Consider the following 17,402-nt stretch of genomic DNA (forward strand, 5'->3'; position numbering starts at 1 on the left):
AAGTAATTCTAGATGAAGTGATATCCATTTTAGGTTAAGTGAATACCAAATACGGAAACGTGGCCAATGGTAGCGGCCAGGCAAGCAGCGTACGGTGGGCGTGTTCAATCTGTCATGCTCTTGCGCTGCCGGTGGCCTCAACTTGTCACTGCGCCGTTTAGTGTGTGTATTGTGAATATTGTTGTTTGTAGATGAACGAGACAGGGATATTTTCAGTGCAGTTTTCTTTGACAGATAGGCGAATTAACATTTCCCTTCATGTATTCTTCTCATTGATTGCCCTACGCATATGGCATGCCATTACAACATGTTAATATTGATGTTATAACGATGTTATAAACTAACACTGGTATTCTCTGTGTTATCTATTTAAACAGAAAGATTAAATGCCTCGCGCATCCTCGTAAGCGCTTGTAACCTCTAACCCCCAGCTCGCAGATTGTCTTGCTTGCTCCCATCCTGCACTGCAGCTGTCAGCAAGCTATCTAGATTGCTGGCTCGCTGCTCATTTGCTCACTCTCCTGAGCTTGCTAGTCTTGTGGGTCAGCGGGCTCCATCAGTCCACCAGTACATGAGTAACTTGAAAGGGGAAGAGGAATACGTTTACCGTTTTCTCTTACACGCGGATGCTATGGCCATATGACTTTGAAACGTCTAGACTCCAGACATTTGGGATATATCGGCGCTAGTTCGATAGCTAGCTTTTAACGAGGAGGAAAGGATGTCGAAACGAGTACGGAACAGTGAAGTCTGTGCCGATTGCAGTGTTTCTGGTAAGGGCAAACCGTCCAGCATGTCTACATTGTATATAATACGAAAGTATTATTCACCATACCATCACACACGTACAGATATAATGCCACTGTTAAGATGAAACCGTACACCTTTAGTGATTAGATTAGATTAGATTAGACTAGCTAACTGGAGGCAGCTAATCGATGGTTTCTCATTTAGCTCCATCTATTGAAAATTCAGATGACACCAGGGTGAATGCGCGTAAATAGATGCATTGTATATTCACGACGGGTTTCTTCCCTTCCTGACTTACACCAGTGAACCCTGAAGGAAACACGATATGAACGGAGCCCTCCAAGTTCCCCGTGGTCACGTATATTTGAAAATGATACAGTCTGCTTACAAAGTAACCGTAGTAGGACTCAACGCTTTACTTGTCAGCCCGAATAGCAGTTGTATGAATTCAATCCAAGGTTGTACGCGTTATTTGTAGTTTGTACAAGAAATAGGAATGTTCATATCCGTTTCTCGAATGACATTTACGCTGGGTGTTTTGGTAATGTCACAGCGGCAGTATATGATCGGTCCAGCCTTTGTCCGCTAACCTGGATGATACTTTTTGCATACCTACTTACGCTAATTGGCTCTGACATGTGCAAAGGTATTGGACACTAGGCTAATATGGTCCATTTGCGTTTTAAATTACGCATTCATCCTCTGTATGATAAGGTCATTGATGGTAATTAGACATGGAGAATTGAAACACACGACTGCTTCGCTAGATGATAGTAGTGGTCGAGGCCACTTTGGCTGTCAAAGGGAACAGGTTTTGTCTGATGCTGTTTTGGCGTCAGTACCCCCTTCCCCGCTGTCAGGGGACCCCCTCAATCAGTCACGCTTGCCTCAGACACCAGCTGGCTCGAGGCTGCCCTTGGAAGACAGTTGTTATTGCTGCGATGGGTGGCAATATTTTTAGTTTAGTTAGTGTTTCTTTTCGGTCTCGGGTTTTTATTTTAGGCCTGCGTGGTGGTAGCACTTGTTCAGGGGGCAAGAGGGGCTGTCAACAGCACTTGAGAATGGGTGAGCAGAGCCATTAGGCCGAGCTGCAGGCAGCCAGAGAGCAGTAACCAGGTGCTTGTGGGCCCTAGGGCCTAGAACTAGAAGACAGCTGTTCCGCTATTGCCCATGCATGTTACTGCTCCCTCAAATACCTGTCTCGGCCTCACATCTCAAACTTAGTGGCGAACCCCTCCTACTTCACGACTTTACCCTACTGCACTGTACTCAGCTGTATTTTTTTCATTACATAGAGACTTTTGTATAGCGTTTTGTTCAATTCACTGCAGGAAATGATGTGACTGTCAGGGCCTGGTTTGCCAGACTAACTGAAACTGCATCTGTAAAACATACACGTGAACTCTTCGCATCCTGTGTGACATCATGTTGTGACTGCATTTGCATTATCCTGACCTTGTCCTTATTTGGGCCCCTGTTGTACCTGAATTAATGTTTTGTTACACATCTACTGCATAAAGTGATTCAATGCGCCAAAATGATTAAAAAAAAAGAAACATCTGATCTAACACTACATGTAGAATGGCCTTTGGGTATTAGAGTATTTATGGAGTAATGGGGTTCATTGCTTGACTGTGCATAAGCATTTCTTGATCTGTTCTACTTGAGTATCAGGGAATTGAAAATGAAAGGCTGTTCTCTACAGTTAAACATTGTAGTTGTCAGCTGTCAGATATTGAAATCGAAACTGACCTGTTTGTTGAAGTGTGTGTGTGTGTGTGGGGGGGGGGGGAGCAATGTACTGCACCCACATGTTTGTTGCATGTGTGTAGGCCATGTGGGAGGGGGTATGTGACAAAGGAAGTAAAACTGATCAGATATGTTTGGATTGATAAAAAAAAACGTGCAGCGGTCAAACACGAAAAGCTTGTGCTGCCCAAAGTCAAGCCAGTCACACCAGTTGAAATTAAAAATATTGTTTTCAAAGGAAGTGGCACACACACACACACACACACACACACACACACACACACACACACACACACACACACACACACACACACACACACACACACACACACACACACACACACACACACAGAGCACATGCTGCAGCACATGGTTTTGGCTTTAGGGGAACTTGCTGTGGGAGAGATGGTTACTAGATAAAGAGTCAGCAGTTACTGCAGTTATTAATTGCAGTGGACATTCTGAGCTGGCTTAACAGCGTTATACATGTGCGCTGTTACCAGAATGGCAATGACCAAGTTGTAGTGCATTACTAAAGGCCCTGTGTAATGTCTTTGTGTAGTACCATGGTAGTTAACTTTTCAATGTCACTGGAGGTGTGGAGTGTATTAAGGGGTTAACGGAGAACAGCAGATTATTCATAAATACAGCCTGTGTGTGTGTGTGTGTGTGTGTGTGTGTGTGTGTGTGTGTGTGTGTGTGTGTGTCTGTCTGTCTGTCTGTCTGTCTGTCTGTCTGTCTGTCTTTCTGTGTGTGTGTGTGCGTGTGCGTGTGCGTGTGCGTGTGCGTGTGCGTGTGCGTGGCGCGTAGTCATTTCCCCAGGCCTAAGCAATCCAGCACCTACCTATCCGGACTAGCAATGGGAGAGCATGCGGGGGGTCTGGGCTGGGGAGGATACCGTACATCTACTGTAGGCTGCTAATCAATAATGTAGTAATGACATAGTGTCCACCTGCTCCTAGTGTGTATCGGTTCCTACAGCTTCATCACCATGCCAACATTACTTCCCCATCCCTCACCCACAGCTCTCCAGAGGGTTCGGAAGGATCCAAATGGATTTGCTTTTGCATGTGCAGTACTTACTGAGGCACATTGCACATGTCTATTTCAGACCTCTTGTATACCTGAATTCCCTACCTTGCTTTCATTCTCTCTCTCTCTCTCTCTCTCTGTCTCTATCTCTCTCTCTCTCTCTCTCTCTCTCTCTCTCTCTCTCTCTCTCTCGCTCTCTCGCTCTCTCGCTCTCTCTCTCTCTCTCTCTCTCTGTCTCTCTCTCTCTCACACACACACACACACACACACACACAGACACAGACACACACACACACACACACACACACACACACACACACACACACACACACACACACACACACACACACACACACACACACACACACACACACACACACACACACACACACACACACACACACACGCTGCTACCATCCATGTGTGTGTCTACTCTCTGTTCCGCTTGCCCGCTCCTCTTTGAAGCCTGGCTGCTCTCCTGCTAGATGTTTGCCTGCCCATCTTGATCTGCATAATTATCCTCCTCAGTGCAGTACCACTCTGTGGTTCAGCCTTACGTCTCTCGAGACAAACACTTTGACGCTGACAGCAAAATATATCCTCCCTCCATGCTTCTGCGGTTCACTAGGCCTATCTGGTGCTTAAGTTACCGCACAGAGAATAACCTTATTGTCACCAAAGTTGTAATGACCATGTCTTAAGACTCCCGGTCATGTCATATCGATGGTGTTAGCTTGCAGTTGAGTGTTTTCAGCAAAGACTGAAGAATAGACGCCGTAGAAGACCCGTAGAAGCTACGGCAAGCAAGAAGGAAAGTTCACCGTAGCTGCTCAGATGTGAACAGTAGGGCTGGGAATCGATCCAAATTTCCTGGATTGATTCGATTCCGATCCAGAAGGTCACGATCCAATTCGATCCACGATCCGATCCAATGTGATTCATCCATCTTCTGTATTGCTGGGGTGTCACTTTAACCATTTATGCCTACAATTCTAAGACTGGCTATAAAAACCTATATATCTCAACCTTTGATACCCACTCAAACATGAAATACCTTGGTATGAGAGAAAGAAGTGGTAAACTTGGTATGAGAGAGAAAGGTGGGAAAACACTGGCACTATTTACTTGAACAGGTCCTGTGTATTTGTGCATGTACTATATGAATGTGGAAGAAACAGGATGTGGTTGAGAAAATAGCACCTATAATCATCGGCAAAAGATCGATCCACGAAGTTGTGAATCGATATCACACTTTTTGAGCGTGAATCGATATTGGATCGCGATTCGAGTTTTTGAACCCAGCCCTAGTGAACACCTAATGACTAATGTAAGATTTCCACGTGTTGTTATGTTTCCATCAGAGTGTAATGACACTTGGGGCTGTCAGGACATTGTTGTCCTGACTTAGCATTGTGTCAGTGTGCTTGCCCCCTGTCATTACCTCCCTATGACCTACAGTTTAACCAGCACCTGCTGCTGTGGTTGGATGTTGGGGGTGTGTGTATGTATGTGTTTTTTTCTCTTCTTTCCATTTTGCTTTCCTTTTTTGTTAATCACAAATCGTCTACCTTACACTACATCTACTTTGCTCAGCTACAAGGTGTGAAAAAACCAAACATACACAAACGAGTCTAGCCACAGAAGGAAGTAGCGAGAGAGAGAGCGCGTACACATCCTCTTTTTTTTTAGTCAGTACGTGAAGAGGGAGATGAAATGAAATGTTGAGCAATGGTGAGTCTGCACCATTTTCCAACGTCGTAGGCAGGCAGATTGTGCCGCAGGGGAGTTTCTGCTCTTGGGCCAGCAGTATTTATGGCAAGTTCCACAATTATGTCTCAATTAGAAACCCACTTCAAGCAAAAAAAAAAGACGAACACAAGGGAAAATACGCGCAATACAGATTTAGCAGGTAGATGTGTGGCAATTTCCCTTTTTGACCATGGCGTGTTGGGAAGTCAAGATCAGCACACCTCTTTAGTGAGCCAATAATAGAATCGCCCATCAACTGAGCTTACACTTCCTGTCTCTTGAAGCCATTTCACTACAGTTTTTTTTGGAGGGAAACATAAGTGTGGAATTAATCAGTTAGTGGACACACACGCACACGCACACACAAACACAAACACACACACACACACACACACACGCACACGCACACACAAACACAAACACACACACGCACAGTTACACACACACAGTTACACTGTCAAGTTGTACCTAAGCAATAAGTCCCTCATTAATCTTCAAGGACAAAATGTAGACATGTTATTACGCATATGGCCATTTTAAACACATTGGCATCAGCTGATTTCTGTGTAAATAAATGTGTTTACCACTGCTATTGAGGCAGGGAGGTACTGTTTCCCTCTTTGTCTGTCTGCGGGCTGTGCAGTCAGTGGTAGTATCCCCTTCCAGCATCTGGGAGACAGTTCTTTAAAGAGCCAATTGGAAGGTATTGATCTATGGTGCTTCGTTTACACTGCTGTCTGTGTGGTGGGCCCTCTGCCCATCACTTGAGGCTCAAGTCTATTGTGTCGATTTGGTCGACGGGGTGTTGATGGCAGGGCCTTGAGGCATCCATACTGATCTGTTTGTTTGTTTGTTTGTTTGTTTGTTTGTTTACCAACAGACCCCCGCTGGGCCTCGGTAAACAGAGGGGTGTTAATATGCGACGAATGCTGCAGTGTCCATCGAAGCCTTGGGAGGCACAGCTCACAGGTCAGACACCTGACGCACACGCCATGGCCTCCCACTCAGTTACAGGTAAGACGTGCACAGACACACACAGAAACATACATACACATGCACAAACATACACAAACACACACACACACACACACACACACACACACACACACACACACACACACACACACACACACACGTTGCAACTTTGAACGTAGGTCGTGTGACGTCTCCAAATGTGTTACTTTTCTAAGCTTGTGTGGTATCGGATGCGATGCCATGTTACGGCTTGTTGGTTTGGGGTGCCTTGAAATTTTTAATGAATTGAAAGGGTGCCTCGCCTAAAAAAAGGTTGAGAAACACTGGTTTGGAGGACTACCACACCGTAGCGTAACCTGCTACTTTTGATCTCAACTTGATTTTTCTCTGGCAAAAAAAACCCACAAAGGGTTAATAATGATTACAACATGCAACCGTGGTTCCCATGTGTCCACATTTAGTCCACTCCCTTTCTCTGTGTGAGCGTCCTGTCTGGCCAGACCAGCCCCTGTTGCAGCTTCCTCTGCGTGTGTACTACAGCTCCAAGTGAGGTCATAATGCTGGCAGGTGCCCAGGCATTCAACACTAAAACACTTGAGACAAGGCTCCTGTTATAAGTTCGTTGTTACCAGAAAGGCAATGACCAAGTCATTACGACTTACAGTACTGAAGACTATGTGTAATGTCCCAGTACAGTAGTAAAAGCTTTTCAATGAATAGTGAGGCGTTGCACTGGTGGAGCAGTGCGGATTACGAGGACACACCATTGTTTTATGGATCTTGAGATGTAACTACTTTCTTTTGAGACCTTTTTTTGCCCATTTAAAGAAATAGTCCACTGCACTTCCGTAATGAAATGTGCTCTTCTCTGAATTGAAGAGATTTGTACCTCTCTGTGTGCGCTCCCAGTCAGTCAGATGCCCTATCACTCATGTTTGCATGTAGCAAGGCTCACCATGGCTGCTGGTATTTTTGTGGGTTGAAGGGATTGAAGTTAGATGTGACCAAACTCTTCCACGTTTCCCTGTTTAGTACATACTGTACGCTTACGTATATGACCAGTTGCATGAAACCAAGTTTAGCTACACAAAGTGATAATTTTCTATACAGAAAATTGACACTATGATAACGAACAGCGTAGTGACACCTTGAACGCGCTTCAACATCACTTGATACCTCCGTCAATACAATCAACCGGGAGGAAGGTATCAATGTGATGTCCATGCATGCACAAAGGTGTTACTTCGCCTTTCATTGAGAGCCTGCACAAAGTTCAGAGAGGTACGGATCTGCTCGTCTCAATTCAGAGAAGAACACAATTCAGTATGGAAGCACGGTGGAACTGTTCCTTTAACAACCCTTTCATAAAGTGCTGTAATGCCCAGCAGTATTTTGAGAGAGTCTCTCTGCATTCATGGCATGTCAGGCATCCATTTCCTTAATATGCCCCATGAAAGATGATACAACGCCAGCGGCTACTCCTCCCACCTCTAAGTCAAGCCAGACACTGATGGCTGCAAATGTGGCAAAGAAATTGAATTTTAATTCAAGCTGACCTTCTCAGTAGAAAGAGCAACTGCTGGCTTTCTGCACACTTGACTTGTTGATGTGGAGGAGGAGACCCCATAGAGATTTGCTACTGCCAAGAAATCTTTTTTTTTTGTACCGTTTTCAGTGATCCAGTGAGCTTTGGCTGGGCCTTGAATGGGAAGTTGTGTCTGTTCATACTTTTGCTATGTTGATGTTTGTGGCCATCGGTTGCTGTTGGAAAGTAAGGAAAACAATAAGAAAAAATGTCACGCAACACGGGCTGAAGTAATTAAGAGTTGTCAATCCTGGGTTTCAGAAAGAAAGTAAGAACTCTGCTGCTACAAATTTGACTCATCCGTCTCAGAAATCATAATCAGCTGATCCATATCCCCAAGGCAAGATGGATGATGAAAATCAGCTGCTTAGAGAAGAAGGCAGAGGGAAGACATGGAAACGTTTTTTTTCCTTCGTGGAGACAGATGATTTATTCATTTTTAATCAATACCATCTCCGCTGATGTCATCATGCTGGAGAGACACACAGACTGCTTTGTGTGTGTGTGTTTTTGGAGGTCTAGACCAGTGTTTCTCAACCTTTTTTTAGACGAGGCACCCTTTCAAATCATGAAAAATGTCAAGGCACCCCAAACCAACAAGCCGTACCATGGCATCGCATCCGATATCACACAAGCTTGGAAAAGTAGCACATTTGGTGATGTCACACAACCTATTTTCGAAGTTGCAACTTACTGGGGTGACCTTAATTTACTGTATTGTGCGTAAATGGCAGATGAAAGATGCCACTGGCCGACTGACTGATTTATTAATTTATATAAATATGTATTATATTACGTAATTTATTTATCAGCCACATTTCCGCGGCACCCCTGAGGAGGTCCTGCGGCACCCCAAGGTGCCCCGGCACCCCGGTTGAGAAACACTGGTCTAGACGCTGCACAATAACAGGGCCAACTCTATCTGGGAGCAGCACCCCGGCTAGATGCCGTGCCGTGGCATAACTAGTAGTTTTAAACTCTTTAAAGGGACACTGTGTGAGATTTTTAGTTGTTTATTTCAATAATTCATGCTGCCCATTCACTAATGTTACCTTTTCATGAATATTACTTACCACCAGCATCAAATTCTAAGTATTCATTATGACTGGAAAAATTGCACTTTTCATACATGAAAAGGGGGATCTTCTCCATGGTCCACCATTTTGAATTTCCAAAAATAGCCATTTTTAGCTGCAAAAATGACTGTGCTTGGACCATACTAGAAAATATTTGTTTATTACTTAGTAAAATTTCATGTAAAGATCAAATTTGGCAATAGGCAGCCCGATTTCAATAAGCAGCATTGTTGCAGTACCTTGTTTGACCATTTCCTGCACAGTGTCTCTTTAAGGCCTTTAGTTTGACAGGGCAGTTGAGAGATGATATGATTCAGGAAGCAAATGGGGGAAAGAGAGAGGGATGCGGTATGGTTTGGAAATTACTCAGGGCGAACTCGAACACGGGTCCCCATGGGCCCGCCATGGGCCTGTCTTTATATGGACGAATATCTTTGCGTGCGGAGCCACAACACTATACACTACATTATATTACATTACATTTGTTGATTCGCTTTTGTTATGTATCCTTCATATGCCCAGAGTTATATTAGTAGACACTGTAGTCTCTTTTTGCAAATGACCCCTGGTCTAGAAAGGCAGCCTGAACTAACAAGACGGCAGACACATATTATATTGCAAAGACATGCAACATAGCAGCAGAGACAGTAGTGTACACAAAGCTGACACGTTCTAAATTGGGGCCTAATGATAAGGGAGTCAGTCTTAAATTCCGATGGTTTCCGGTTCGAATCCCATATCATCCATGGCTGAGGTGCCCTTGAACAAGGGACCAAACCCTATGTTGCTCCAGGGACTATAACCAATACCCTGTAAGTCATTGTAAGTTGCTCTGGAGAACAGTGGTAGCATAATGTAGCGTAATGTAATGTTATTAACACCCTTGTATGTTTTCAGATGGTGCAGACGCTGTACAATAACGGAGCCAACTCCATCTGGGAGCACACGCTGCTGGATCCAGCCTCCGTTATGAGCGGGAAGAGGAAGGCGAACCCGCAGGACAAAGTCCAGTAAGTCTGCATCCACGACACGTTAGCCTGGGACATCCCATGCTGCTTTGCACTATCGCTCCGATCTGAAAGACCGCATCCTACTTCCCCCAAAACGCTCGCCTGAGATAGGGAGCCAATCCGAGAGCGGGGAGGGATTGAAAGATGATGACGCGTAATTGCTTGACAAATGGAAGCTCACATTTTGTATGAATAATACAACTGACTTGATTGGCTATGGGCTACGTACACACCAAATGATACACTCGTAACGGCCAGTAAACAGCCGTTGGCAATTGGCAAACCACACCTCCCCTGCTATGACAAATTCTGTAGGCGCTCTCTGGGCTAGTATATCTCACTTGGTCTGGTGTGAACCAGTCTCATATGGTCTGTTGTGAACCAGTCTCATATGGTCTGTTGTGAACCAGGCAACATCCATCTGTCCAAGGACCTGTCCCATGACTACCACATCGACTTCACACTTTTGTATGTGAAAGTGTAGAGTGTCCCAATACTTGTAATGAGTGTGTGACCCCCACTATGAACAGAGTGGAAGAGGAATCGAAGAGGAAGAGTAGTGTGAGTGGGGAGAAATGGGACATGGGCCATCCATCAATCCTCATAGGGCGAGGATGTGCAGACATAAATAAACTTTATTTATATCAGACATATATGCATGATCCATATCAAGGTAAACAACAGTATAAAATTACATAGCAAGAGAAGTTATGAAAAGAAAAATTGGAGAAAAAATAAAAATAATAAAAATAAATAGAAATAAAATAAATAAAACATGGGTACACTCCCATCAGACATAAATGCAGTCTCTCCAGTGTCGTCTGAGCTTGGAGGAGAACCTCACAGAGCTCTTTCCTGGACTCACAAGGGTTCAATAATGCTGTTTTGAGAGCAGTCCAGTCTGCCCATGAACTTATATATAACGTTTCTCAGTACTGCATCACAATCAGTGTGAGTGGGGAGAAATGGGACACAGGCCATCCATCAATCCTCATGGGGCGAGGATGTGCAGACATGTGGTAGATTGCATTGTATTAGATTGCAGAGCAACCCACAGGACAAAGCCCATTAAGTGTGTATCCATCCATTCCAGAACTGTTCGCTAGGGCCATTGCATTACATCTAGCTAGCTCTCTGCATTCAGGACTGTCTATGACTGGCCTTCCTCAGGAATGGATTCCATTGCTTTGCAGTGCACGAACATGTGCACACAGAACATTTTTGGCTGTAGAGCAACACACAGGATGAAGTCCAGTAAGTGTGCACTGTGCATTCAGTGCTGTCTACAAGAACCACTGCAACTCATTACATCTAGCTGCCCAGTAAGCATTTATCTTGAATTTGAATTTGAGAGAGAGAGAGCAATGTAGAGTTATAGCAATGTGAGAAACGTGTGTCTAGATGCTTGTCGGCTACTTGTAGAGGGCTAGACATACTGTACAGTTTTGGAGTCTCCATTTATACAGATAGATAGATAGATAGATAGATAGATAGATAGATAGATAGATAGATAGATAGATAGATAGATAGATAGATAGATAGATAGATAGATAGATAGATAGATAGATAGATCAATTTTCACTGCACTGTATGTTGATAGTGTTGCCAGCAAAAGCAACATGCACTTTGACCACAAACACTATTTCTGCCTTCTCAAATGAAATCTACCGCAGTGAAAGTGGAATACTGAACTAATAACAGTATTCCATCATACTAAATGAACGTCACACTCGGAATTTACGAATGCTTTGGAAGCACTGGTGTGTGCTCAGAGTGGTAGTTTTTGCGAATGCACCCTATGCCATGTGGAGTTGTCAGGGCCCTTATTGTGAAGTCTGTAAAATATACCCTGTGGCAGTGAGTGACCCACTGAACCTCGACAGCCCTGAAAACCTGAAGGCCTTTCAAAGTAACTGGTCCGTGACCAACAATGACGAGGAAAAATTGGGCAATGAATCGGAACGTTTACTGTATGTTGTCATTCTTATAGCCACAAGAAAGACCTATTTTGATGCTTGATTCTCTGTCAATATGTAAGCTTTACAGAAAATACTGGAGCCTATGTAATTGGTGGTGAGTGGGGAGATTGGTCGGTGGGTAAGGTGCGTGGTAAGTGTTGGTGAGATGGAGGACAGATATTTCAATATTTAATTGCATTACTTTTCACGTCACCTTCACAGCCCAAACAAGGCCGAGTTCATCAAGGCTAAATACCAGATGCTGGCGTTTGTCCACCGGATGCCCTGTCGAGACGATGACAGCTGCACAGCCAAGGACCTGAGCAAGGTGACAGACCACTTCAGTATACTGGCCTACAAAGGCAAAGTGCAGTACCCACTATATGGGCATTGAAAAATGTTAGTTGACTCATAATGTGCACTGTTCCAACAGTGGAATGCTGTACCAATCATTGAAAAGACTGCTACCATAGGATTATTTAATAATATATTACAACTTGGTTATTTATTGCCATTTTGGTAGCAGCAGATTTATAACAGACTGGAATTGGCTAGTGGCTACGTTTACACTACGTTTACACTACGTTTACGTTGACGTTTTTAATTCCGAAATTTATAATTCAGAATTAAATAGTTCCGTCAAGTTTACTTTGATCTTTAATTTAATTCCGAATTGTGAGGTGTTTGTTTACATGACGTTTTCAAAGCGGAATTAACCTTTATTCAGAATTAAAGTGAGTTAATTCTGAATTAAATGTCTCATGTAAACGTAGCCAGTGTCAGCGTGTCTTAAGTTCAAAATCCAATTTTGTCAGACCATAGACTTGAAGTGAGTGCTTGTTTTCACCATTTACTCATATGCCTCAATTGAATTGATCTCCAATTTCAAGCAGTAGACTGAAAGATCTGGTTTTTTTTTATTGTTGTTGGTTTTCCCCCGCAGCAACTGCACTCGAGTGTGCGCACTGGGAATCTGGAGACCTGCCTGCGACTGCTGTCACTAGGAGCGCAAGCCAACTTCTTCCACCCGGTAAAAATCCCCTTACTTCCCATTCATACTCCAGGCCCCAGGAAGCCTTTCCCCCCTCATCCACATCCTGGGAGCTTCCCTGCTCCCTTCCCAGTCAGATCTCACACACACTTCCATCTCAGTCTGAGGAAGGGCTGTGGTTGGCCCAATACGTCACCACAATAAAATAAATTAAAAGAGATCGGTGTGTGTGGTTCATCTTTGCCATGTCCTGAACTAGCTTCCCTTCCCTTCCCATCCAAGTCCATGCAGGCCCCGCTTGCTTTCCCTCCAAGCCCATCCAAAGATTTACCCCACACCCAAGCCCAATGGGCCTATCAAGCTTATCCCACCCTAGAGAGCTATTCCTCCATCCAAGCCCAGGCTCCTTCTCTGGCACATCCAAATGTAACCGAGGTCATCCCGCACAGTCTGCCAGTTGGGGCTCGAACTTGTGACCTCACAGTAATCTCTAGAAATGGGAGCTAACCAGTGAGCAAAGTAGTTAGAACTCTAGCTCAGTAGCTAGTGCATCTATATGAAGCTTTGGGAGGGACGTTCTGTAACATTCTACCAAACTCTGGTAGTTAGCATCTGTTACGCAAGCACAAGCCCCTTCCTATCCAAACCTAGCCACAGGGGTGTAGTGGGTGTGATACGCGGGGGTACGCAGTCCACCCACTTCTCCTGAGGTGAGATTTTTTTTTTTAAATTCTGTCCGTGTTTGAATACAAAAAGGGGATTGACGTGATAAGGTGCCTAATTATTTGATGACGTCACAAATCGCGTACCCCCACTTTAAAAATCCCCACTACACCACTAACTGCCTAGTGGGATTCCCCCCTCATTCAAGCCCCCCCCCCATGTCTGCCACCATCACTCAAGTGAAAGGGAATAAAGTCTGCAACACTGTTTGTCCTCTGTGAAAATGTAATAGCAAGAGCGCTACATTTTCACAGAAGACATGCAGTGTTTGCAGACTTTTTTCTCTTTTACTTGGGATTATTGCTTTGATTGTCCTGACCCATCAGGTGGGATGTGCACACATCTACCCCTCTGAACTATTTTAGGTTTCAATAAAGTAATAAAGCATTAGTAAAGTAAGTTAAAAAAACATTGAATTAAATGGAACGATTAGTCGACTATGAACATTTTTGTCGACTAATTTTTATAGTCGATTAGTCTCGATTAGTCGATTAATTGTCCCAGCCCTACTCTGAACATTGCCACCATCGTTCCCCGCAGGAGAAGGGCAACTCGCCCCTGCACGTGGCGGCCAAGGCGGGCCAGGTGTCCCAGGCCGAGCTGCTCACGGTGTACGGTGCCGATCCAGGCGCGCCAGACTCCAACGGCCACACCCCCATAGACTATGCAAGGTAAGGTGCAGACAGACCGGAGGGCAGGAGAAGAGAGTGTGCCTAGTACACACTAGAGTGTGGCTCGGGCCGTATTTTTCTGTCCGAGCCCGGCCCTCAGCCGACAGAAAAGTGATCGACCCCGACCCGAGCCCGAGACTATTTAAAATGTTTGTGTCCGAACCCGTCCGAAGCCCGAGACCACTGTAATAACAACAGAACCTGTGCGCAAGCAAGATTTTCTATGTGGGCTCCTCCATACTCAAAATAGCACGTGATAAATAGCCAAGATAGGCAAAGACGTTAGGATGAGGCAATTTGCAGTAGCCTAATTTAGTTACGCACGCATAGTAAGTACAAACACACACACACACACACACACACACACACACACACACACACACACACACACACACACACACACACACACACACACACACACACACACACACACACACGTGACAGCGCACCTTATGTTTCCTTCGGTTAGACTAACCAGAGATATTGGGTGCGGTGTCCAAATGCATGGGAGGGGCGTGAGAGGATAAGAAAGGCGAAAACGTCTGGGTCATGACTATGACCTCGGTTCCCTTAGCAGGGACCAGATCTAACACATGGGACGTGACGTATGCACGGATCCAATCGAAGCACTTTCTACTCACGCCGAATGGCTGAGAGGCTGTCAGTCATCCCCTGGGCTCGCCCTTAGGGCATAAATAGCTGGGTATGACGCAGCCTCGGCCTCTTTCAATACTGAGCATTATGCCCAGCAAGGCACTGTAATCGCAACGCAGTGTTAGATCTGGTCCCTGCTAAGGGAACCGAGGTCATAGTCATGACCCAGACGTTCCCTATCGCAGTGGACTGCGATCTAACACATGGGACCGTATCCCATCACGCGTGAATTACAGTGGAGGCCTAAGCACCCACCTTATGGGCTTATTATTAATAGGGGTAAATGCAGGGATAATATGTGGTGATTAAGCACATTAGAGACCAACATGTTATGCATTTGTTACACTTCCAAAAAGGGCTGTAAATCTGGGTAATCACAGGTTCACTGCTCCCAGAACACCCTGCAGAAAACTAGGCTCACTCACATCTAACATGTAATAACGAATGAATGTGTGATGAGAATTCCAACTGGCTGCTCTGCATATCTCTTCTATGGAGACACCCTTCAGTAGGGCCCAAGAAGAAGAGACTCCTCGAGTCGAATGAGCGCGCAGTCCCTCTGGAGCTTCCAGAGACTGGCTGCTGTAAGCCAGCTCAATGGTTTCCACTATCCAGCGTGATAGGCTTGGTTTTGACAGTGGCCTACCCTTAGCCTGAGTGCCAAAACACACAAATAACTGATCAGACTGCCTGAAAGACCTGGTGCGCTCCACATAGCAACGCAGAGCCCGCACCGGGCACAGTTTGTTCAACTGCTCCTCCTCTGCTGATGCAAAGGGAGGAGGTGAGAAACTGACTAACTCAATGACTTGATTACGGAAGGGAGTAGATACTACCTTGGGCGTGTATGCGGCATTTGGACGCATAATGACCTTATCACCTGCTCCGGAGAACTGCATACAAGTCGAGCTCACTGAGAGAGCTTGAATATCACCTATGCGTTTTGCTGACACCAGGGCCAGCAAGAAAGCCGTCTTTAGGGAAACAAGCTTCATGTCCACCTCACTCAGGGGCTCAAAGGGAGGCCCAGTAAGAGCACGTAACACTACTAACAGATCCCATGAGGGCACCAGCTGTTTGTGAGGGGCCCTGAGCCGTCTCACCCCAGCCATAAATCGTGACACCAGAGGGTGGTTACCAGGTGTTGCACCACCTATGCCCACATGACAAGCAGAGATAGCTGCCACATACACCTTTAGTGTAGAGGCAGCCTTACCATCATCAAACATGTGCTGCAAAAAATCTAATATGACACCTACAGCACAGTTGATGGGGTCATGACCCCGTGAGATACACCACTGCTCGAATAAACGCCATTTCAGCGTATAGAGAGAGCGAGTTGATGGAGCCCTAGCACTCTGAATAGTATTGACTACTGCCTCAGATAGTCCTGATGCTAACAGCCTTCCCCTTTCAGGTGCCAGGCCCTGAGCTGCCACAGCTCCGGCCGGGGGTGCCATATGGATCCTCCCGCCTGTGACAGCAGGTCCCTCCGTGAGGGCAACTCCCACGGCGGCTGTACTGACATCCTGTTCAACTCTGCGACCCATGGCCGGTTCGGCCACAGGGGTGCTATTAACAACAGTTCTCTCCTCTCCTCCATGACTCTGCTCAGCACCTGAGGAATTAGAGGCACTGGAGGAAATGCATAAAGACGTCCGCCCGGCCACGGGTGTGCCAGTGCGTCCACCCCCAGAGGTGGGTCGTCTCCCCCCAGAGAGAACCAAAGCTGACAGTGTGTGTTCTGTCTCGTGGCAAACAGGTCCACTTCGGCTTTGTAGAACCGCCGCCATACCTGATCGACCACCAGGGGATGGAGGCGCCAGTCTGCTGCCTGCGGGTTGCCCCTTGAGAGTAGGTCCGCTCCACAGTTGAGGTGACCTGGAATATGAACTGCTCTGAGAGACAACAAGTGATCTGCTGCCCATAGCAGTAAACTGTTCGCCAACCGGTGTAAAGCCAGGGAGCGCACGCCCCCCTGGCGATTTATGTATGCCATGGCCGTGGTGTTGTCGGTCCTCACCAGAACATGATGGCCTTTCACCACTGACAAAAAATACCGTAGGGCTAGAAACACTGTCTGCAGCTCCAACACATTTATATGAGCTTTGGCCTGGACTGCAGACCAACGACCGTTCACCGATCTCCCGTTGCAGACTGCCCCCCAACCAGTTGTAGACGCGTCGGTCGTAATCACCACTCGGTGCGTCACTATGCCTAGAGACGCTCCCGCACTGAGAAATTGGGAGGATCTCCATATTGTGAGGGCCTTCCTGCACTTTGAATTCACTACTATTTTGCGGTATTTGTCTTTGGAGGGGTTGAGCTTCAGAGACAGGTACCACATTTGAAAAGGCCGCATGCGCAGTAGCCCCATTGGCAGGGAGACTGCTGCTGCTGCCATCATTCCCAGCAGCCTCTGGCAGAGGTGAGATGACACCCATTGGCCTATTCTGAATTGGGCCACACAGGTCTTGAT

At 45.8% G+C, this 17,402-nt stretch overlaps 1 protein-coding gene across 4 annotated transcripts in view; it reads left to right on the forward strand.

Annotated features, from left to right (window-relative positions):
• The first annotated feature begins 176 nt into the window (after nucleotides 1–176).
• Nucleotides 177–17,402, forward strand: part of git2a (G protein-coupled receptor kinase interacting ArfGAP 2a) — a 59,842-nt gene continuing 42,616 nt past the window's right edge. For all 4 annotated transcript variants that reach the window (XM_063195043.1, XM_063195042.1, XM_063195039.1 and 1 more), the window contains exons 1-6: nucleotides 177–773; nucleotides 6,161–6,294; nucleotides 9,814–9,926; nucleotides 12,107–12,212; nucleotides 12,828–12,914; nucleotides 14,139–14,269. In XM_063195043.1, coding sequence (XP_063051113.1) covers nucleotides 722–773; nucleotides 6,161–6,294; nucleotides 9,814–9,926; nucleotides 12,107–12,212; nucleotides 12,828–12,914; nucleotides 14,139–14,269 — 623 coding nt within the window. In that variant the 5' untranslated portion in view covers nucleotides 177–721. The remainder of the gene's footprint in view (nucleotides 774–6,160; nucleotides 6,295–9,813; nucleotides 9,927–12,106; nucleotides 12,213–12,827; nucleotides 12,915–14,138; nucleotides 14,270–17,402) is intronic.

The sequence above is a fragment of the Engraulis encrasicolus genome, chromosome 3, assembly GCF_034702125.1.
Source record: "Engraulis encrasicolus isolate BLACKSEA-1 chromosome 3, IST_EnEncr_1.0, whole genome shotgun sequence".
Classification (NCBI taxonomy): Eukaryota; Metazoa; Chordata; class Actinopteri; order Clupeiformes; family Engraulidae; genus Engraulis; species Engraulis encrasicolus.